Genomic DNA, 21,276 nt, shown 5'->3' with positions numbered 1-21,276 from the left:
GTTTTACATTTTACATTAAAGCCCATGATTCATTTTAGCTTTTGTTTTTTGAGACAGGGTGTCGCTCTGCCACCCAGGCTGGAGTGTAGTGGTGTCATCATAGCTCACTGCAGCCTCAAACTCCTGGGCTCAAGTGATCCTCCTGCCTCAGCCTCCCAAAGTGCTAGGATTACAGGGGTGAGCCACCGTGTCTAGCCTAGATTAATTTTATATAAGGTTGGAGTTTGTTTTTGTTTTGCCTGTGGATGTCCAATTATTCCATTTGTTGAAAGGACTATCTTCCTCCGTTGAATTGCCCTTGCATTTCTGTCAAAAATCAGTTGAGCATGTTTGTATGGATTTACTTCTGGGTTTTCTCTTCTGTTCCATTGATCTCTGTGTCCAACCCAAGCCATATTGTCTTGGTTACTGTAGCTATACAGTAAGACTTAATATGGGACAGAGTGATTCTTTCTATTATACTCTTCTTTGTCAATATTGTTTTAGCTATTCCAGTGCCTATGACTTTTATAAATTTTAGAATAAGCTTGTTTATGCTTACCAAAAAAACTTGCAAAGATTTTGATAGAAATTGCATTTAAATCTATAGATCAATTTGGAGAGAATGGACATCTTTACTATGTTAAGACTTTCAATTCACGAACACATACTGTCTCCCCACTTATTCAATTCTTGTTTGATTTGTTTCAAAAGTATTTTGTACTTTTCAGATACAGATCCTATAAATGTTTTGTTAATTACATACCTAAGTATGTCAATTTCTTTAGAGCAATGATGGTAAAGGGTGGTTTTAATTTCAGTTTCTGGATATTTATATTTAATATATAGAAGTGTGATTGATTTTTCTGTGTTGCTCTTGTTTCCTACAACTTTGCTAAACCCATTTATAGATTCCTTGGAATTTTCTATGTAGATAATCATGTCATGTGCATAAATCAACTTTTTAAAAAACATATTAAAGGAAATTTTATATTGCTATCATAAATTGAACACTAGTATCAATCATCATAAAAAGAATGTAATCCTAAAAATAAATATAATAAAGACAAAATATAATTAAATTCTGGCTAGGTACAGTTGTCTGCAGAAGGCCCTCAACCTTAGGCTTTCTTTCCCTCTCTCTCTAAGGAAGAATGGCAAGTATAAAAACAGGTATTAAATACTTAGTGGCATCAGGCTCACATAGAACGTTCTCCAGGATAGACCATACACTAAGTCATAAAACAAAAAAACCTCAATAAATATAAAATAATTTAAATCATACAAAGTGTGTTTTAGATTACAATGGAATTAAATTAGGAATTATCAATAGTCAAAATTTGGGGTCTAGGTGCGGTGGCTCATGTCTATAATTCTAGCACTCTGGGAGGCCAAGATGGGAGGATCACTTGAGGTCAGGAGTTCGAGATTAGCCTCAGCAAGAGCGAGAGCCCGTCTCTACTAAAAATAGGAAGAAATTAGCTAGGCAACTAAAAATAGAAAAAATTAGCCGGGCATGGTGGCACAGGCCTATAGTCCCAGCTACTTGGGAGGCTGAGGCAGAAGGATTGCTTGAGCCCAGGAGTTTGGGTTGCTGTGAGCTAGGCTGATGCCACAGCACTTTAGCCTGGGTGACAGAGTAAGACTCTGTCTCAAAAGAAAAAAAATTGGGAATTTCACAAATATGTGGAAATTAAACAATATACTACTAAATAAACAATGGGTTAGAACATAAATTAGAAAATACTTTGAGAATGATTATAAAAAACCAACATACCCAAACCTATGAGATGCAGCTAAAAGCAATGATTAGAGGAAAATTTGTCACTGCAAATGCCTACATTAAAGAAGATCTCAAATAAATATGCTAACCTTCCACCTTAGAAAACTAGAAAAACAGAGACAAAGCAAATCCAGAGCAAACAGAAGGAAGGAAATAATAACAATCAGAGGGGAAATAAATGAAACAGAAAAACAATAGAACTAAATCAACAAAAAAATTGGTTCCTTGAAAAGGTCAACAAAATTGACAAACTTTCAGCTAGACTGAATGAGAAAAATGAGAGAAAACTCAAATTTCTAAAATTAGGAATGAAAGAGGAGACATCACTACTGACCTTGCACAAATTAAAAGGATTACATCATCTGTCATGGGATTTTGAAAAAAAGAGAATTATAAGAGAATACCATGAACTACACAAAAAATTAGATAACACTTTAAGAATTTTAATAACATCAATCCTTCACAAACTCTTACAGAATATAGAGGAGGTGGGAACACTTACCAACTTATTCTACAAGGTCATTACTGCCCTGATACCAATGCCAAAGACATTATGAGAAAAGAAAAGATCAATATCCTTCATGAATACAGATACAAAAATCCTTAACAAAATACTAGCAAACTGAATCCAGCAATGTATAAGAAGGATTAGACATCATGACCAAGTGGGATTTATCCCAGGAATGCAAGGCTACTTTAATATCCCAAAATCAATTAATGTAATAAATTATATTAACAGAATAAAGGACAAAACTACACGATCATCTCAAAAGATGTACAAAAAGCATGTGACAAAATCCAACATTTGTTCATGATTAAAAAAAAAAAAAAAAAACTCCAACAAGCTAGGAGTAGAAAGAAGGGAACATTCTCAACCTGATATAGAGGATCTACGTAAAATCAAAGCTAACATCATACTTTCTGGAGACAGACTAACTGCTTTGCTCTTAAGATCAGGAAAAAGAATATCTGCTCTCACCACTTTTATTCAACATTACATTGGAGGTTCCAGACAGAAAAATTAGGCAAGAAAAAAAAAAAAAAAAGGCACCCACATTGGAAAGGAAGAAATAAAACTGCCTTTATTCACAGATAACATAATCTTGTATTTAGAAAACACCAGAGAGTTTACAAAAAAAAAAAAAAAAAAAAATGACTAGAACTAATAAATGAGTTCAGTAGGGTTGTAGGATGTAACATAAACATACAGAAGTCAATTTTATTTCTATACACCAGCATCGAGCATGCAAAAAATGAAATTAAGAAAATAATCCCATTCACAATACCACCAAAAAAAAATCAAACACTTAAGAATAAATATAACAAAAGAAATGCAAGACTTGTACACTGAAAGCTATAAAACATTGCTAAAAGAAATTAAAGAAGATCTGAATAAAACGGAAAGACAGCACATGTTCATGGATCAAATAAAACGGAAAGACAGCACAGCACATGTTCATGGCTCAGAAGACTTAATGTTGTTAAGTTGGCAAAAATACCCAAATTGGTCTAAAGATTCAACACAATCCCTATTAAAATTCTAGCTGCCTTTTCTGTAGAAATTGAGAGATGGACCTAAAATTCATAGGAAAATGTTAAGGATCCAGAATAGCCAAACAATCTTGAAAAAGGGAACAAGTTTGGAGAACTAACAATTCCTCATTTCAAACGTACTGCAAAGCTACAGCAATCAAAATAGTGCAGTGCTGGCCTAAGGACAGACATATAGATCAACTGAATAAAATTAAGAGCATGAGCACAGGGGGCCCCCAGCCACAGGGGGCTGGGCGCGGTGGCTCACGCCTGTAATCCTAGCACTCTGGGAGGCCAAGACTGGAGGATCGTTTGAGCTCAGGAGTTCGAGACCAGCCTGAGCAAGAGCAAGACCCCGTCTCTACTAAAAATAGAAAGAAATTAGCTGGACAACTAAAAATATATAGAAAAAATTAGCCGGGCATGGTGGCGCATGCCTGTAGTCCCAGCTATTCGGCAGGCTGAGGCAGAAGGCTTGCTTGAGTCCAGGAGATTGAGGTTGCTGTGAGCTAGGCTGACCCCACGGCACTCTAGCCCGGGCAACAGAGTGAGACGCTATCTCAAAAAAAAAAAAAAAAAAAAAAAAAAGCAGCACAAAAATAAGATCACATTTACTATTGACTAATTTTTGACAAAAGTGCCCCCAAAAATTCAATGGGAAAGAAACTGTCTTTTCAACAAACGGTGCTGGGGCAATTAGATAGCCACATGGAAAAAGATGAATTTGGACCTCTATATCACATCATCTTCAAAAATTAACTCAAAATGGATGACATCTAAATGTAAGCACTAAAGCTATAAAACTCTTAGAAGGAAACATAAGTGATCGTCATTTAACCAGTCACTTGAACACAAGAGATAAAACATACTTGTGATCGTCAATTAACCAGTCACTTGAGCACAAGAGATAAAACGAAAAAAATGACAAATTGAGCATAAACTTTCATACTTCAGAAGACACAGTAAAGATTGTGAAGAGACAACCCATAGGAAGGGAGGAAATATTTGCAAATCATATATCTCAATAAGGGATTTGCATTCAGATTATAAAGAACTAGCTGGGTGCAGTGGTGCACACCTGTAGTCCCAGCTACTTGGGAGGCTGAGGCGGGAAGATCCCTTGAGGCCAGGAGTTGGTGACCAGCCTTGGTAGCATAGTGAGATGCCATCTCTTAAAAAAAAAAATATATATATATTTCTCTTACAACTCAATAATAAAAAGACAATGCAATTAGAAATTGGGCAAAGGATTTGAAGAGACATTTCTCCAAAGAAGATATAACAAATGGCCAATAAACATATGATACAAAAAGATATTTAATATTCTCATTTACAAGGAAAACACAAATCAAAGCCACAATACAGCTTCATACCACTAGGATGGCTGCAGTCAAAAAGACAGGTAACAAATGCTGGTGGGGATGCAGATAAACTGAAGCCTCCTGCATCGCTGGTAGGAATGTAAATGGTGCAGTTACTTTGGGAAACTGTGAGTTCTTCATATTGTTAAACATAGAGTTATTGTATGACCCAGAAACTCCACTCCTAGGTACATATCCAAGAGAGATGAAAACATATATCCACACACAATTTGTACCTGACTGTTGTAGCAGCATTTTTCATAATACCCAAAAGAGTGGAAACGACTCAAGTGTCAGCTGGGGAGTGAATAAATACAATGTGGTACATCCATGTAAGGAGGTATCATTCAGCCGTAAAGAGGAATGAAATACCTGCTACAACATGGACGAACCTCAAAAGCATCATGAGTGAAAGCAGTCGGTCCCAAAAGACCACTCACTGTATGATTCCATTTATATAAAATGTCCAGAAAAAGCAAATTTAGAGGGACAAAAGAAGTAGATTAGCGGTTGCCAGAGGCTAAACACAAGTGGCAATTAAGAGTGACTGCAAATGGGCATGATGTCCTTTGCAGGGTGACAGAAATGTTCTAAAATTAGATGTGACGGTGATTGCAGAACTCCCCTATAAATATGCTAAAATTCATTGAAATATACACTTAAAACATATGAATTTTATGGTTTTTAAATTATCTCAAAAGACTATGTTAAATGTTTAAGACTTTATTAGCAGCAAACTAGTCTTTCTCATTGACCTGGTCAGAGGGCTGAAGGCAGTCATCTCCTTGTCGCTTGACTCAGTAAGTGCCATCTGAAATAATTTTCTGTATAACAAAAGATACACATTCCACACTTTAAGCCACAACCGCAGGAGCTTGAGGAGCCACATTCAGACGTCACTGAAGCCAAACCAGAGAAAGGATATTGCCCAGAGAGTCTGGACTCAGGGGGCAGCGGCCCCATGACGGCAGCACTGGTGGCAGTAGCTGATGGCCTTAAGGTTTTCTCCCAGTGGGGACAGATAGAGAGGCTGTGAGTGGATTTATGGTTGGAAGTGAGAGGAATGGATTATGTTAGCTGGGACATGCTGACAACTATGCATGTAGGACTCAGCTGGGCCCGATCAGGATGCCACCTCCGTGAGGAACGTGCTGTGTCCGCGCATAAAGGACAGAGTCCACCCTGAGAAGTGGCATGTCTGCAGGTCCGGCAGCCCACCCAGCATGCCGCAGGTGTGTTTTGTCTGACCAGGATACACTTTTCTAGGAACTGTCCTTCGTCAAGATCACCCGCCTCCCATTCCCATGGTGATGTTGGGAAATACCGTCTTGTACCACCCAAATTCCCTCTTGGCCACAGGCGTGCCCGGTCATGACGTGGGGAATCCTTCCATGGCATCTCAGACTTTAAACAGAGTGCTGGGCCAATCTCTCTCCAGAGTGTAATGTTGGAACACATCAAACACCAAAGCTAAAGGAGCCCTGTTTTTACAATGTGGATACCAGTACCTTCTAATGAATTTCCCTTTCTCCTGAGATGAATTTCTACTTTTTTAAAATTTTTAATTTTTTGTTAGAGATAGCGTTTTGCTCTGTTACTAGGCTGGGGTGCAGTGGTGCAATCATAGCTCACTGCAGCCTCCAACTCCTGGGCTCAAGCAATCCTCCCACCTCAGCCTCCAGAGCAGCTGGGATTACAAGCATGAACCACAGACACAGCCAAGACGAATTTCAGCTGGTTTTCAGTTCCATGTAACCAAGAGTCCTAACTGATACCATTCAAATTTTTTGCCTAAATTCTAGTCCATCAGCATTCCCACCATACATAAGGCTTGGTTCTACTTAAAGTTGCACAATCAGTACTACAATTAGGAGGTGCGAGAGATAGTGCCTTCTCTCAGCACCCACCCATTGCCCCCTTCTCATGACCAAGATTCAAGCAATTCTGCTGAGAATACTAGACTAGCAAGCTGTTTGCAGACTACAATAAAGAAGGTAGATATCTGAACCAAGTCTGGGGAGTCAAAGATATGTTCAATCCCCAAAAAACAAAGGATTAAGTGGTATTTATGGCTGCTATTATAAACCAACCTGATGCAATGTGATATAAAGCTTTTGAAATCCCAAAGAAACAGAGCAATTTGTTAAATGCCATGTTAAGAGCTTTTGCAAGCTCCATTTTCATTTTTTATTTAACTTTGGTTTAATCATATTTGGATTAGCAAAACCAGAAGCATGATGTAGCTGTCTTTATGAAAATCAAGTACTGGAATTCCTGAGAATTAAATTAACCAAGGGAATGGAGATAACACAATTCACTATTTCCTTTTTTATAACATTTATTTAGTAACATAGCTAGCTTACTAGGCTAGATAAAGCTATCATCCAATCTCTAATTCATGTGGACCGGGTGCCTATAAAGCTCTATCTAGTTAAAGGAAGTTCAACAACCCACCACCACTGAGGGAAGCCAAGGTGTTATTGAATACATGCTTGAAAATATCTAATACATACTACAAAAGAGTTCTAATACATACTTGACCATATCCTAAGACAAAGTCTAGAACTCAAACAGGTACACTATAGAAAATATTAAGAATTCTAATGGTCATTACCATATAAAAGTGTTACTAAAATTGTGCTAGTAGTAATAATAATAATGGAAAAGGGAACAATAAAATTAATAAAACAGCCTAGCCCAAGGATACGTAGAGTTGGGGATGTAATTGTGCTGTATACAGGAGATTTGATTTTAATATTCAGCACTTTCTGGTCCCTCAGATTTACACCTCCCTATCATTTTCCCTTAATTCTACTCTGGTTGGATAAATACTGCATTGATTACTACAAGTGAATGGCCATCAATTAAATTATTACACTGAAAAAATATAAAATAACAAAAGCATAATACCTTTTTACCTGCAGACATTCAGGGATGGAGGATGTGAAATACACACAAAACTTTTTAGATGCACCTTACCTAATATCTGAGAGATCACATTTGTTTCCAGCAATAGCCATTACAATGTTTTCTGGACCATGTTCTTTCAGCTCTTTAACCCATTTCTTCAAGGTATGAAATGAATCCTAAAACAAAAGTATAAACAGGTCACTGGAAAGACCTGTCAATGTAATATTTCTACCAAGCAGAAATACAACAAACTCAGTCCCATTTAGTAGAGAAGAATATTTTTAGGAGACTCACATAGATTAACATACTACCCCTATCAAGGCACGAAAGTTAGCATCAGCTAAACCATGCTTAAATAGCCTATATCAAAGGCTCCTTTTCTAAAATTGAAACTTGATCAAGTTAAGAAAATCATATTAGGACTTTTCTTCTATAAATAACATTAATTTAAACCAGTAGCCTTGACTCTAGCTGAATAAGGATAACAGGACCTACTCATAGTTACATTAGGAAAGAAATAAACATATTTAAAGTCCTGTCTTGCCTTTGGCCCTTCACTCATAGCCGTCCTCTAGGAAACTGGCCAAGGTCGACACTACATTTAGGTAGAAGTGGCCAGGAACTCATAGAAGGTGACAGTGATGGGTCATTAAGCTAATAGTCTTGTGCACTGAGTCAGCACTCCAGATAAAAAAGTAAATAATTCAATTTGCAGGAGTGGAAAAAAAATGTCATCAAACCACCACTGCAGTTATTTGTTGATGGATATCCTAGAGCCTCAACATAACTAAAAACATATTTATATTTTATATTGTATATATACAAACACATACATATTTACTTATATACACATAAGTGTTATCCTTGACATTTTAAGTATGTACTATGATTGAAACACTAATAGAAAATAAGTATTCTATAATTATAAAACATGCAGAACTTAAAAATAGTTTTCCTTTTCTTAAAAAGCTGACTTTCTGGAGAACAATGCTAGCAGGCATGACTTTGCCTCTGTAGTCAATTTTAAGAATGAATGGTCATTGCTGCTTATTTAATTTAGCAGATAAATGTGAGATGCGTCATTACATAATGTGCAATACACTCTATATGGATACCAGGCTACTGGCAATACTCAAGCAGTAATGTCTCTTCGTTGGTCTTTCTGAGTAAAAGAATCACCATCAATTGCATCTAAACTCTGGAGGAGACATTCTTACCTGTTTGGTGATATCATACACTATAACAGCTGCGGCAGATCCTCGGTAGTACATGGGAGCCAATGAATGGAACTGTTTAAGAACAATGAACAGTTTTAGGCCAAGATGAACAGACTTTATGCAATCCCAAATTAAATATAAAATTTTCATCCTATAATCATCCCTATAGGATTCCTAAATTCCCCTCAGAATTTTTCCAGGGTTCATATTAAATAATAAATTTTCCTTCCCAACTTATACATATGCTTGTGATATTTATAGACCATGAAAATCTACTCTTGGGCAAAGGCCAAAACAAATTTTATCTTAAATGTTGCCGTCCTGTAAATTTTCTTTTCTCTGCTGCTCATCACATCTCTAATATGACTGACCCGGGGCAATCTCATTAGAATTACACAGCAGTAAGAAAAAGATGTAGCCAAGGAGGGGGAAATGGAACACCGGCAAAGATCACAGGACCCTGGCTGAGCCGTGGACAAGGAACACTCAGCAAGGGCAACACCGCAGCACCTGCCCTCAAGGCTGGGGGGCTGCCACCTCCCCAACAGGACACCTTGCCTCCCTAAGGTCCCTACCTAAGGCCCGCAAAAGACGAGATATTCCATGAGCTTCTCTGAGCTTCATTCCAAATGTAAACAAAGCAAGTGCCACTGGCCACTAGAGTACATTCATCCCCAAACGGGATAGAGAACTAGTCTCAGAATACATACATTTTATGTTTATTTTGGAGAAGTGTCCAGTCTTAATTTGCATCTTTTTTTAAATTAAAAAATATCTTGGAGGGTTTTTTTAAGTCAATAAGAAAAAACTCAATTTTTAAAAATCGACAAAGGATATATACAGGTAAATCACTGAGGAGGAGATAAAAATTGCCAATAAAAATTTTTAAACATGTTCAATTAGGAATGGAAAACAATGTTGAGGAACTTATGAATTATTAAAAAGATTTATGTCCAGTGCTGCTGTGGGTTTGGGAAGGGAGGCGCTCTCATACGGTCCACGGACTGTACTTCAGTATCTTCTTTCAAAGCCACTGTTGGTATTATAATGTATATCAAAAGTTGAAATGTGCATACCGTTTGACCCAGAAATTCTACTTATAGAAATGTACCCTGGAGTGACGATCACACACAGGAAAATACATGCCAGTGTTGTACATGGGAGCAAAAATTTGAAAACCTAAAGGTTCATCATAGGGAATTGATTAGTAGCATAATGTTATGAAGTGAATGTTTACGTCCTCCCTAAATTCTTATGTTGAAGCCCTAACTCCCAACATGATGGTATTAGGAGGTGGGGCCTTTAGGAGGTGATTAGGGTTAGATGAGTTCATGAGGGTTGACCCTCATGATGGGATTGGTGCCCTTTAAAGATGAGGAAGAGACCAGATCGCTCTTCTCTCTCTCTTTCCCTCTCTCCCCACACTCTGTGAGGATACAGCAAGAAGGTAGGTGTCTGCAAACCAGCAGTGGGCCTCCAGTCCCTGAATCTGCTGGCACCTTGATCTTGAACTTCCCAGCCTCCAGGACTTTGAGAAATAGGTGCTTGTTGTTTGCGCTCCCCAGTCCACGGTATTTTGTTATAGCAGCCGGAGCCAAGACATATATGTATGGAATGGAATATTCCACAACCATTAAAATGATGAGGAGGACTTTTATTTATAGGAAAGGGTCTCTTTAATATACTGTTAAAATAGTCTCAAAGCAGCACATACAACATAATACAATTTACGGGACAATGTGTGTGTGTGTGTGTGTCTCTGTGTTCAGGAATAATATGGGGTCCCTCAAAATGTTAACAGTGGGATTTCTAGTGATTTTTACATTTTCCTCATAAGAGTCTGTATAATAGAAATTTTTACAATGATTTTTAAGTAAAATGGCTTGTAAGTTAAAAAAAAAAAAGCAGCTGTTTTCACTGGGGCATGGGGGAGAGAGGAGGGAGGGAAGGAAGGAAGGAAGGAAAGATGGATCCTAAAGCTTTTCAGGAAAACAACAAAACCATAACTCCCCTGTTTTATTTCCCACATAATACTTATTCACTGGATCAATTCTTGCCAAAGTGAAATGATCACATTTGGAAATTTGAAACACACGAGTTCCCTAGGCTTCCCTTTGACTGCAGTGAGGAATGCCAGCCAGGCACTCCCAACAGTGTGGGGGGAGCAGGCTGCCTCCCTCTCCCCCACAGCTTCCATGGAGTCTCCATCTTGAGGAGAAAGTTCTCTGGAGCCCTGCGGATTTCAGAAAAGGGAAAGAGTGGGATGGAGCTCAGCGTGAACCAAGGAATTCACCTCTGAACTGTGCAGCGGCCCTGCCCACGCCCACTGTCGCCTGCCCAAAACAAACGCGTCATTCCAGAATGCACTTGAGGACAGCAACCACTTGCCACACACCCTTTCCATATTCACCAACATAATCCACTCCTCACACGTAAAGAGCAAAATTTGAATTCCTGCCCCAAGGGAGGAAAGAGCAATGTATTTTGAGACACTTCTGCTTTGCTAAGGGTATGGAGTGCATATAAAGTGTCCTGTTACCCCAATTATATAAAATGCCCAGTTTTTCAAATTGGCCTCCTCATAAGAGTGGCCCATGCAAACACACAAAGCAGGAGAGTCAGCACAAACTCTCCTTCTCAGTAGTAAAGACACTCATGGACTCAAGCACAAAGAGCTGCAAACTGTGGGTGTCTTCTAAGACAGAGTTCATTTTAGACTAAAACGCCATGAACTGAATCTAAAATGGTCACTGGTGTGCAAGTCTCATGAATTATTGAAGAGATCTTCATATACAATGCATTACTCATTCTTTCCTTCCTCCAAATGGAATCACTTTGAAATAAATCTGCTGGTGAAGCCACTTAAACGACTTTATTGCTGGGGACTTGGGGGTTTTAATGAGTTAAAAGTTCCCATCTCGGTTCTAAAACCCAATAAATGCATTGACCAAAGGATAATATTTGTGGAGGACAAAAAGATAAATCACTTCTAGCCTACAATGCATAGACTTCTCCCCACACAAACGTAAAACAAAAGCACCACAATCAGCCTCAATACTCCACATGACATAATTCAATTCCTGTGAGGTCAGACTGAGGACTGATAGAATGCTCACATAAAAGACTCTTCTAGAAATAAAGTCTATTTCTAGATCACAATCACGGGAGGCTGATGATAAAGCTTTGTTTTTAAATCTCACCTTGAAAGGTTATGTGAAAATTAGCACAACAGATGCCAATTCAAAATCCCTTCTTCCCTAACTACCCAATAAAATATCTAGAGGACCAAACTAAAGTGTTCAGATAACTTTCGGGTGTCATTTAATTATTTAGAGGCAGCACAGGGAAATGTGAAAAGCTAGTATGTCTCCTTAAAAGAAATCGATGTTTATGTGCTTAGGGAGTGTGACTATTTGTTTTTTAATTGCTGGATGTCCACGTGGCGAGAAAGAAGGGAAGGGCCTTCTTCAAGCACTTTGAGCTTCTAGGACTGACCAGCTTTCACAGAGGGACCCCGCGGACCCTGCCCCAGGACCCTCCCCCAGCTCTGGCAACAGGCAGGAGGACAAATGGGTGTGGCCTTTCTGGAAAGCAGCTAGCTGGACCACACCTTTCAAGAGTCCTGCAAATGTTCATACACTCTGGTCTGACAATTCCACCTCTTGGGGGAACAATCAGAGATGGTCACAAAGTAACCTGAATTTATTCTAGAATTATCAATTATGCTGCAAAACTGTAAACAATCCCAAAGTCTAGCAATTAGGGCATGGAAACATAAATTTTGGTTTAGCCACATAATGGAACACTAGGCAGCGATTAAACTCCGGTTTTTGAAAGACATTAAGTGGCACATGAAGATGGCAGAGTTAGGGATTTTCCTCAGTGTCTTCTGCAGAATACTAGGCCCTTGAGGTGCTTTTGGGACAAAAAGTAGGTTTGAGAAATGCTACATATAATAATGCTACCCTGGAGGTTTACAAAGTATTATTAATACATTAAAGTCTCTGAAAATTTCTACAGTAAACAACCCTATTTATTTTGGTTTTAAATAAGAATTTTCCGTTCATTGTTTTTGTTTGTTTGTTTGTTTTTTGTTTGTTTGTTTGTTTACCTTTTTTCAGGTAGTATTTCTTAACATCAGGGGACAAAGTGTGATAAGGACCCACCTTAGGGCACAGTATGAAGATAACTAGACTCAGAGAGTCTGAGGCCTGGCCTGGCTGGCTCTACCCTGGTTTTCATATTTTGTAACATGGAGAAGAGGTGGGGGTGGGGTGGAGAGGATGGCTGAGGTTTCCAGCTCCGTGACAACCTCTGGCCGTGCCCTGCTCTTGCCTTTCTGAGTGGCTTCCTTGTGCTACACGCCTCTCCCCTCCCTGCACTACCCTGTGTGTGCACGTACACACACCGCACACCCCTACACACACAGCACACCCATACACACACAGCACACTGGGAAGTACTATTCCAGGAAATCTCCTGATCCTTCAGACCACCCAGTCTGCCTTCAGCAAAGTTCCTTAAATGCAGGTTTGTGGCATCATAAATTCCAAAGCAGCAAAATTCTGCAAGTCAGGAATGAGCAGTGGTAGAAAATACATGAAGTTTCCAAACAAGCAGAGCTCCAGCTGGGCTCTGCCTCCGCAGATGAGAATTATCCGAGCCAGAATGGTCTGGCAGCAGATCCTGGAACTCGCAGGGATGAGTTTTGGATTATGATTTTCAGAGAACGCTCTGTCCCTGGTGAGTCGCTTAGGCACGGTCTGAGAGCCTAGGGTGGTCTGTGACTCCACCTCTGCCCTGCCCTGGGGACCGGCCTGTAAGCAGAAATTCTCACCCTCCCCAGGCCAAGGCCAGGGAGAGTCAGGGGCAGAAGCCAAAAAGAGCCTGAGGCCCATTAGGATTCAAACAAAGAGGGCAGTGGTAGAGGAAAATTCCTGAAATTCCCAACATTCTCAGCTGGCAAAAGTTGAATGGAAAAACACATTACTGAATGTCCTTTCTGTGTCATTCAGAAGAATGCTTCCCATTTCTCCATAGACCTCTCTCTCTCCACAGAACAGCAGAGGGCCTAGTTAATATGCCTGCTCAGACGTCCTAAAACCCCATAGGAAGAGCTGAACAGAAAACAGGCTGGGAGACAATAGGCCAAACTGTTAATGACAATGATGGCGATTTTTGAATAATGGCAATATAGGCGGACCACTACTTGCCTTACTATTTCCAAATTATTCCAAAAAAAAAAGTTTTTAACCTGACACATCACTTTTCGATGGAGATGTCGTTTTCTTTTCCTTCCCGCCTCCCCCGCCCTTTCCCTTCTCTTTTAATGCGTCATTACAGCCAAAGAGCTTTCTCAGCAGTTGGGGATCCAGGGCTGAAGCACAAGCACCAGGAGGAAGCAGGGCTTGCGAGGGGCCGCCTCCTTTCTGGCAGGGTGTGGGACAAACCCTCTGCAGCAGGAAATGAAATGACACAAATCCAAACAGCTTCCCACAGGGCCGTGTTGTGCAGAGAGCATACATTAGTGTTTTTAAAAGATAATATAACAAACTACAATATTCCAGTCCCTAGAATATTGTATGAAACAGAATTGAGGATTTGATATGCTGTAGAAATGCATTTTTCCCACCCATGAAACTGCCCCAGGGCAGTGACCCTCAGCTCATATTCCTGCCTGTTGGCAAGCAAGTGCAATTTCCCAGAAGCCCAGAACCACGCCCACCCCCTTCCTAGGTAGGCATCATCTTTGCGCATCACACACAGCTGCTGTTGTGTGTTTGGGAAAAAGCCCAAGACGGCCACCAGGATCATGGAAGGTTGGCTGTGTCTCTCCCTCTCTTCCACTCCGCTCAGGCTGGTCTGGTCTCGCCCCTCCTAATCCCTCACCGTCACGGGAAGCATGCCAAGTTCAAGACAGCGCAGAACGAGACCGCATCCTTGCTGCGCCGCCCTGAGGAGGCCTCCGAACAGACCCGAATCCCACCAAATGCACTCAAAAGCACGTGGTTTCAAGTATCCCAACCCGCCAGGTGCCCCAGACTTGGCACTTTGCTCTCTGCACGCCCTCGGGGCCATCCTGCACGCCTCAGACCAGCCCCACCGCCCTCCTGCCCAAGCAAAGTCCGTCTTGCCCCAACTGGATGCCCAGAAGTCTCCATGAGAGTGTTCAGGTATTGCAAGGGCCACCAGGCCAGCCATGCAGCTGCCAGAAGGATCCCGTTTTTAACTGCTGGATTATATTCATTTGCATATACCATAGGATGTATTTATTTTTAGCTTTCTGTTGTGGAAAGTCTCAAGCATCCCCACAAGGAGAGAGCATGGGGTGACGAGCTTCCGTGTTCTCATCCCCTGGCTTCAAGAGTGTCACTGACACAACACAGACCCCCGGCTTCCTCGCCACTCTCCCCTCAGCTCCCACCCACCCCACCCCACCACTGCGGTCTTTTTCGGCAAATACTTGATATCATCCTATGTTAACTTATCATGTGTAAGTCAGAGTGTGTCACTTTCCTGTTCAAAATCCTTCTAACTTACTAAGTATAAAGTCCAAGCTCCATACTGCAATGTCTAAGGCCCAGGTCACGTGGGCCCTGGTCCCTTCTCGAGCCCCTCTCCTGCTTGTCTCCAGCCGCCTGGCCTTCTCGCTGCTCCCTGGGCATGCAGCCCCCCAAGCCTCCGCACCTGCCCAGAACCTTCTCCCAGCCTGGGCTGTCCTCCACTAGACAGCCACAAGCCCAGCCCTAATTTCATTCACACCTTTGCTCAACTGCCACCTTCCCCAAACCCCTCTCTGGGACTCAACAAATATTTAATGACTGAACACATGTAATAAAAGTTAATAAGCCTGTGAAAGCAGGTAGAGAAAACAGGCTTGTTCCCACTCTTCAGATGAGAAAACTGAGGCTCAGAATGGTTAAGTGAATTGCTCAAAGACACACAGCTCTTATATGGTGGAACTAGACCTTGAACAGGGCTTTTGACTCCAAATTCCACGCTTTTACCACTCCCATGTTGCTTCTCTGAAATGCAACATTGCTTATGTTGATGTAATTAAGGTACAGCTGTGTATCAAATGCATTCATTCATTCCACAGTACCTATTGAACACTTCAAAGCTGCACACTTTAAATGCATGAGTTGTTCAGTATGTGAATTAGATCTCAATAAAACTGTTTAAAAAAAAAGAGGCTGGGTGTGGTGGCTCACACCTGTAATCCCAGCACTTTGGAAGGCCAAGGCAGGAGGATGACTTAAGGCCAAGAGTTTGAGACCAGTCTGGGCAACACTGGGAGACCCCCATCTCTACAAAAAAAAATTTTTTTTAATTAGCCAGGTGTGGTTGTGCACACCTGTAGTCCCAGCTACTCGGGAGGCTGAGGTACGAGGATCACTTGAGCCCAGGAGTTCAAGGTTACAGTGAGCTGTGACTGGGCCACTGCACTGCAGCCTGGGTGACAGAATGAGACTCAGTTTCAAAAAACAGAGAGAGAGAGAGACAGAGAGAGACAGAGAAAAGAGGTTAGCAATACTCCACATAACGACGGTCAACACAGAAACAAACGCGGACAAAAGCACATTTTCAGTTAACGTGATTTCTAACCATTAAATCTCCAGGATAAATTAACCAGAAAAGACGAAAGCATAGCTCAGCTGCTTCTAGGGGAAATCAGAGAATGAGGAAAAAAAGCTCAGGGACGGAAGCTTTGAGTGAGTCTAGCACAGGGAAGGAGAGGAAGCAGTAACAGGATCCACCACCACCGCTCACCTTCCCTGGGCTCTTTTTAGAAACCGTTTTCCAGCGAGGGGAGGGATTCACCCCAGGCAAGAGGAAGTAATAAATACATTGTGAGAGCCATGAAATGTCAAACAGCACCTCTACGGTTTCAGGTTTCTTAACAGGAAATGTGTGTTGGATGGAACTTCCTGGTCTGCATAGAAGTACAGCTCAGAGAAAAGATTGAAGAGAGATGTCTGAAGAAAGTTCCAGGTTGGACGAAGTTGGCCCTCCTGGGTACACAGAGCAAGAGCACCCAATGGGGGCACCTGGTAGACCGAACGATCGCCCCAGTTCTTCCTTCTGCAGGAAGCTGAGTCTGACTGTCGCCAGTGTTCTTTCCGGGTCCTCTCATCACGGCCGCTCTCCGACCCGACTCCGGGCTCTGGAACAGAGCTGGGCGGGTCAACCCCTGTGTGTCTCCCGAGGACCGGCCTGCGGTGTCCTGTGTACGCCCTCCCGGAGGCGCCACTCACCTGCTGCCGTGCTCTCTTCACGGCTTGGTGTGAAACACCAGCCGGCACAATAACGTGCCCGGGAGGCCGGGGTCACCACCTCGCAAAGCCCACGCCGACCGCACAACACAGCGACCCGAGCGGTACTTGTCGCCCTCCCCACAGCGCTCGTGGAACCAGCAAACTGAATGCGCGAATCTTGAAATTGTTAAGCTTCTAACAAAAGGGATTCAACGGTCAATTGAAAAATGGATAAATTTTAAAAGACTTTTTTTTATAGAGGCACTCCCTGGATTACCCCACAGCCACTGAAAGATTGAGACAGGATGCCTGTGACCCAGGGTTGGACGAAAATGGCAAAATTCAGACAGCATAGCAAGAATGAACACTATCTATCTTATACAAAGAAGGAAAGGAGGAGGAGGATCCTTGTTAGATGTGCGGTGTTCAGAGGGGAAAATAACTTTTGAAGAATGCAAATTTATGCCACGAATATGAGACAGAGTTAGTATGGGCAGTACACAGGACACCGACGCGAATACTGCGTGCGACAGGCAGAACTTGGTGCAATCGCTCCATAAATAGAGTCATCGAGTCATTAGCACATGCAAAGCACGGAGCTGAGCATCATCCCCCTTTGAGGATGGAGAAATCTATGTCTTTATGTTGTCAAATCATAAACCCAAAGTGATTGTTTCTTTAAAATTATGAAAACAAGGAGGACGGGGCAGATTTCTACAAAGATAAGGAGGTATACTAAAATTCACCGCACTCCAATAATTAATGAGACAGAACAAATAGCGATAGGCACAAGCAACAGCAGGGAATTTATTTTTAGCTCAAACATTAGGCAACATCATTACAAGCACAATTAAAGCCAGCAACGAGCCGCCAAAACAATTGAAAAACTGCCAACACTGGAGAGATGCAAGACTCCACCAAGGGACACCAGGCAAGGACAGCCCGAGGATAACTAAATCAAGCCTTCCAGGGTTAGGGGATCAGATGACTACAAAGGCCCTGTGGACATCACTCACACACCCTCCACAAGTCCAGATTCTGAAATCATTCACTTGCAACTATTATCCAAAATTAAATCCCTCATCCCCTGAGAATAAAGGACAAATATCAGTACTATGGAGTCATTCCTGGCACACACAATACCTGCACTTTTAAAAATTACAGATGTATCAAAGAAGTCACAGATGTCTATAACCTCTAATAATCAACTTTTTGGAAAAACAATGACAATTAGAAATATAGCCGTCTGAAAATTTTCCATTGCTATTTTTCTTTGGGACAAATACTGTAATACTCATGTCGGCAGAGGGCCAAATATCATCAAAAGCAGTCAATCCCTTGAATATTCCATTACAGTAGATAAGTAAATGTCAAATAGTCTGTTTAGGTCACATGGAAATCTCTCCTTAGTGACACTGTAATTACAAATGAAAAGAGGTTATAAAGCATCATGATCCCATTGATAAAAAATTATCGACACACATAGAGACATCTGAAGAATGTTCATCTAATGTCAGTAGTCAAAGTATCTGGTGGTGGGGGTTTGGATAATTTTACTTTCAACTGTATGGCTTTCATGTGATTTTTCTATCAAAATAAAGCTATAAAGCTCAGGACCTAGACTGCTGGATTCAACTTTCAGCTTTACACCTTATTAGCTGTGTGATCGTGTGCAGGTTACTTAACCTCTCTGTGCTTCAATGACCTCACCTGTGAATGGGAATAATAACAATCTCTACCTCACAGTGCTGCTGGGAGGGCCCAGTGCACGGGTGCACATAGGCACTCGGAACAGCGTGTGGAACACAGCAAGTCATCAGGAAACACCGGCCACAGCAGAAGCAGTAGTGCTGCTAATACTAAGCCAGCTATTTGTAAAACTGACTTATTATGCTCATTAAAGGCAGCTGCAAAAACAACTACTTCATGGCCAATGGTAAAAAGGGGAGCAAGAAAATCTCTCTGCTTTAATTTAAACTAACAATCCAAACAAAAACCTAGCAGATCAGCACAAAGAACATACACGTATGGAAAGAAGTGAGATTCCTAAGTCGACATTTTTCCTTGAATCTGCCACCTCATTTGAGGAATCTCGGGGGTTGCTGACGACCAGAGTTAAAGAGGTGCCCCAGGCAGTGGCTTCCTGCGCACAAAAGTCTGTGCTCTCAATTTAGCACCAAAATAGAAGACATTGTAATGAGGTTAGCATTTGTAGGCCAGAAGATTCATCCTAATTTTTTAAAGAAAAGTGTTTAAAATGCCTTAATCTACAAATGTGGGAACTTTAGTTTTAAAGGGGGATTTAGATAAGATGAAAATTATATAAACTATTAAAATAATAACACTTGTTAGGAAATATGGATTATCCTGAACCCTGGATTATTCCTTTTAGAGAGAGACAATAAACAGAATCAATAAGTGAATCAAATGCTCTATTAGAACATAAGAGCTGTGGGGGGAAATGGGGCAGGAAGTGAATGGAGCGGGGCGGGAAAAGGAGGCGGCGACATTTAACCAGGGCAGGTAGAGAAGGCGACATCTGAGTTTGGATCAGACAAGGGAAGTTCAATCAATTTTACTCCATAATCGCCAGCTCTGATCAAAATTTTGATCCAGCTGAAAGCTCTCGGTTGAGACAAGGTATTGGTGTCTCTGCGTGAGATTTACTCTGGCCACCCCTTTCGATTTTGGTAACATACAGTTGAGTCTTTAACACAACACCCTGTTATTTGTGATGGTATTTGTTATTCCCCTTTTTTAAATCTAAAGGCATGAGCTTCTAAAATGTATAATCTTCTCCATAAGTATTTTCCACAAATAGAATTAAAAATAGGAGCGAAGTCACACGCTGTTTCTGGTCCCGGCATCCGTTAGCCCACTTCCAGTAAGAGAGCTGGATTCTCCTAGGGGAACTGGGCCTACCTGACTTCCCAGCCAGTGCGGCTCAGACGCGGGGACACAGGCCCCACCTCTAGGGCTCCGTGTACCACCTGGCCTTACAGCGGGGGCACCAAAGCACCCCGAACACCGCTGCCTTCGGTTCCGGGGTGCAGGCGTGACCCAAGGCCGGCCGGTGGGAACGCACAGGCGCTGACACGTGTGTTTCCCCCCCCAGCCCCCTGCAGGAGAGGTGCGTCCTCCCCCTTGTGGGGTGGGTGAGGAGGCGGAACGTGGGTGTGCAGTCGCTAATGGAGCCATCCTCGCCACCCCTGGGGAAAGGAGGGAGGGTGGGTTTGCCAATCCAGAGTGCAACCACAACTGCACCCATGGAAAGAAATCAAGAGAGACGGGCGCCTCGGACCATACACCAGGACACCGCAACTCAGCCCTGCCTCACCAGAGGTACCTTTAGACTTTGCACATACCTGAAGAGGACATTTCTTCTTTGCTTAAATCATTTCAAGCTAGATTTCTGTCACTTGCAACCACTAGAGTCTTGCCTGATACAAAGAAACCTTTAGAAACTGATCTCCGTATGTTCACTAGAAAGCCAACAACAGCGTATACTCACCCGTTCCTGCCCAGCAGTGTCCCAGATGAGGAACTTGTGAAGTTCATTTCCACAAGGCACAGTTTTGGTCATAAAAGATGCCCTGAAAAAGAGAGTCAGCATCCCCACATTACTGCATGGTCTCTTCACAAACATTCATGAGTCAAACAAGTAAGTTAATGTTGTCCTCAGCCGACTCAAAAAGCTCTTGTCCTAGGGAACCACTAAAAGACAAAAGAAAATATTCTGCATTTTCTTAGTCCAACCAGGAGTTTAAAAACAAAACAAAGAATGCATTTAGAAGACTCTGTTTTCCAAACCTGTTAGCTTCAATTGTTCTAGGATAATACTTCCCAGACCTCAGCAAAGAATATAAGCTTGGATTTTAAAAGCTTACTACAACAATTAAGAGTCAAAAAGGCAGCTGGTATTTTGGCATGTTATGGTTTTGGCCTTGCAATGGCACAAAAGGAAAGTTGCCTTGCATATTTACCTACGCTGGTATGAACCCAGCACTAGTAGCAACTAACATAATACTGTATCTAAGTCCCAACCTAACTGCATAAATGCAAAGATAAAGATCGATTGTTTAACAAATATTTATGTTTTCTCTATAAGAAAATAAGATTTTAAAATCTTTGAAGATCATGAAACATTTGCTATTTTCTTTTTTGCATATTTACTCTTAATAATTTACCCTGTGCTCAGGAAAGGTATAAAAACACAAGGAATGTTTAATAGTCTTGAC

General features: G+C 41.5%; 1 protein-coding gene across 1 annotated transcript in view; it reads right to left on the bottom strand.

The window, feature by feature from the left end:
• Positions 1-21,276, bottom strand: part of RAB31 (RAB31, member RAS oncogene family) — a 118,001-nt gene that overhangs the window by 26,199 nt on the left and 70,526 nt on the right. Inside the window, exons 3-5 of the mRNA XM_069468272.1 lie at positions 20,550-20,631; positions 8,784-8,855; positions 7,636-7,742 (exon numbers count right to left, since the gene is read on the bottom strand). Of these exons, the coding sequence (XP_069324373.1) occupies positions 7,636-7,742; positions 8,784-8,855; positions 20,550-20,631 (261 nt within the window). The remainder of the gene's footprint in view (positions 1-7,635; positions 7,743-8,783; positions 8,856-20,549; positions 20,632-21,276) is intronic.

This window comes from Eulemur rufifrons, chromosome 5, assembly GCF_041146395.1.
Source record: "Eulemur rufifrons isolate Redbay chromosome 5, OSU_ERuf_1, whole genome shotgun sequence".
Classification (NCBI taxonomy): domain Eukaryota; kingdom Metazoa; phylum Chordata; class Mammalia; order Primates; family Lemuridae; genus Eulemur; species Eulemur rufifrons.
This window is presented reverse-complemented; position numbering and strand designations above follow the sequence as displayed.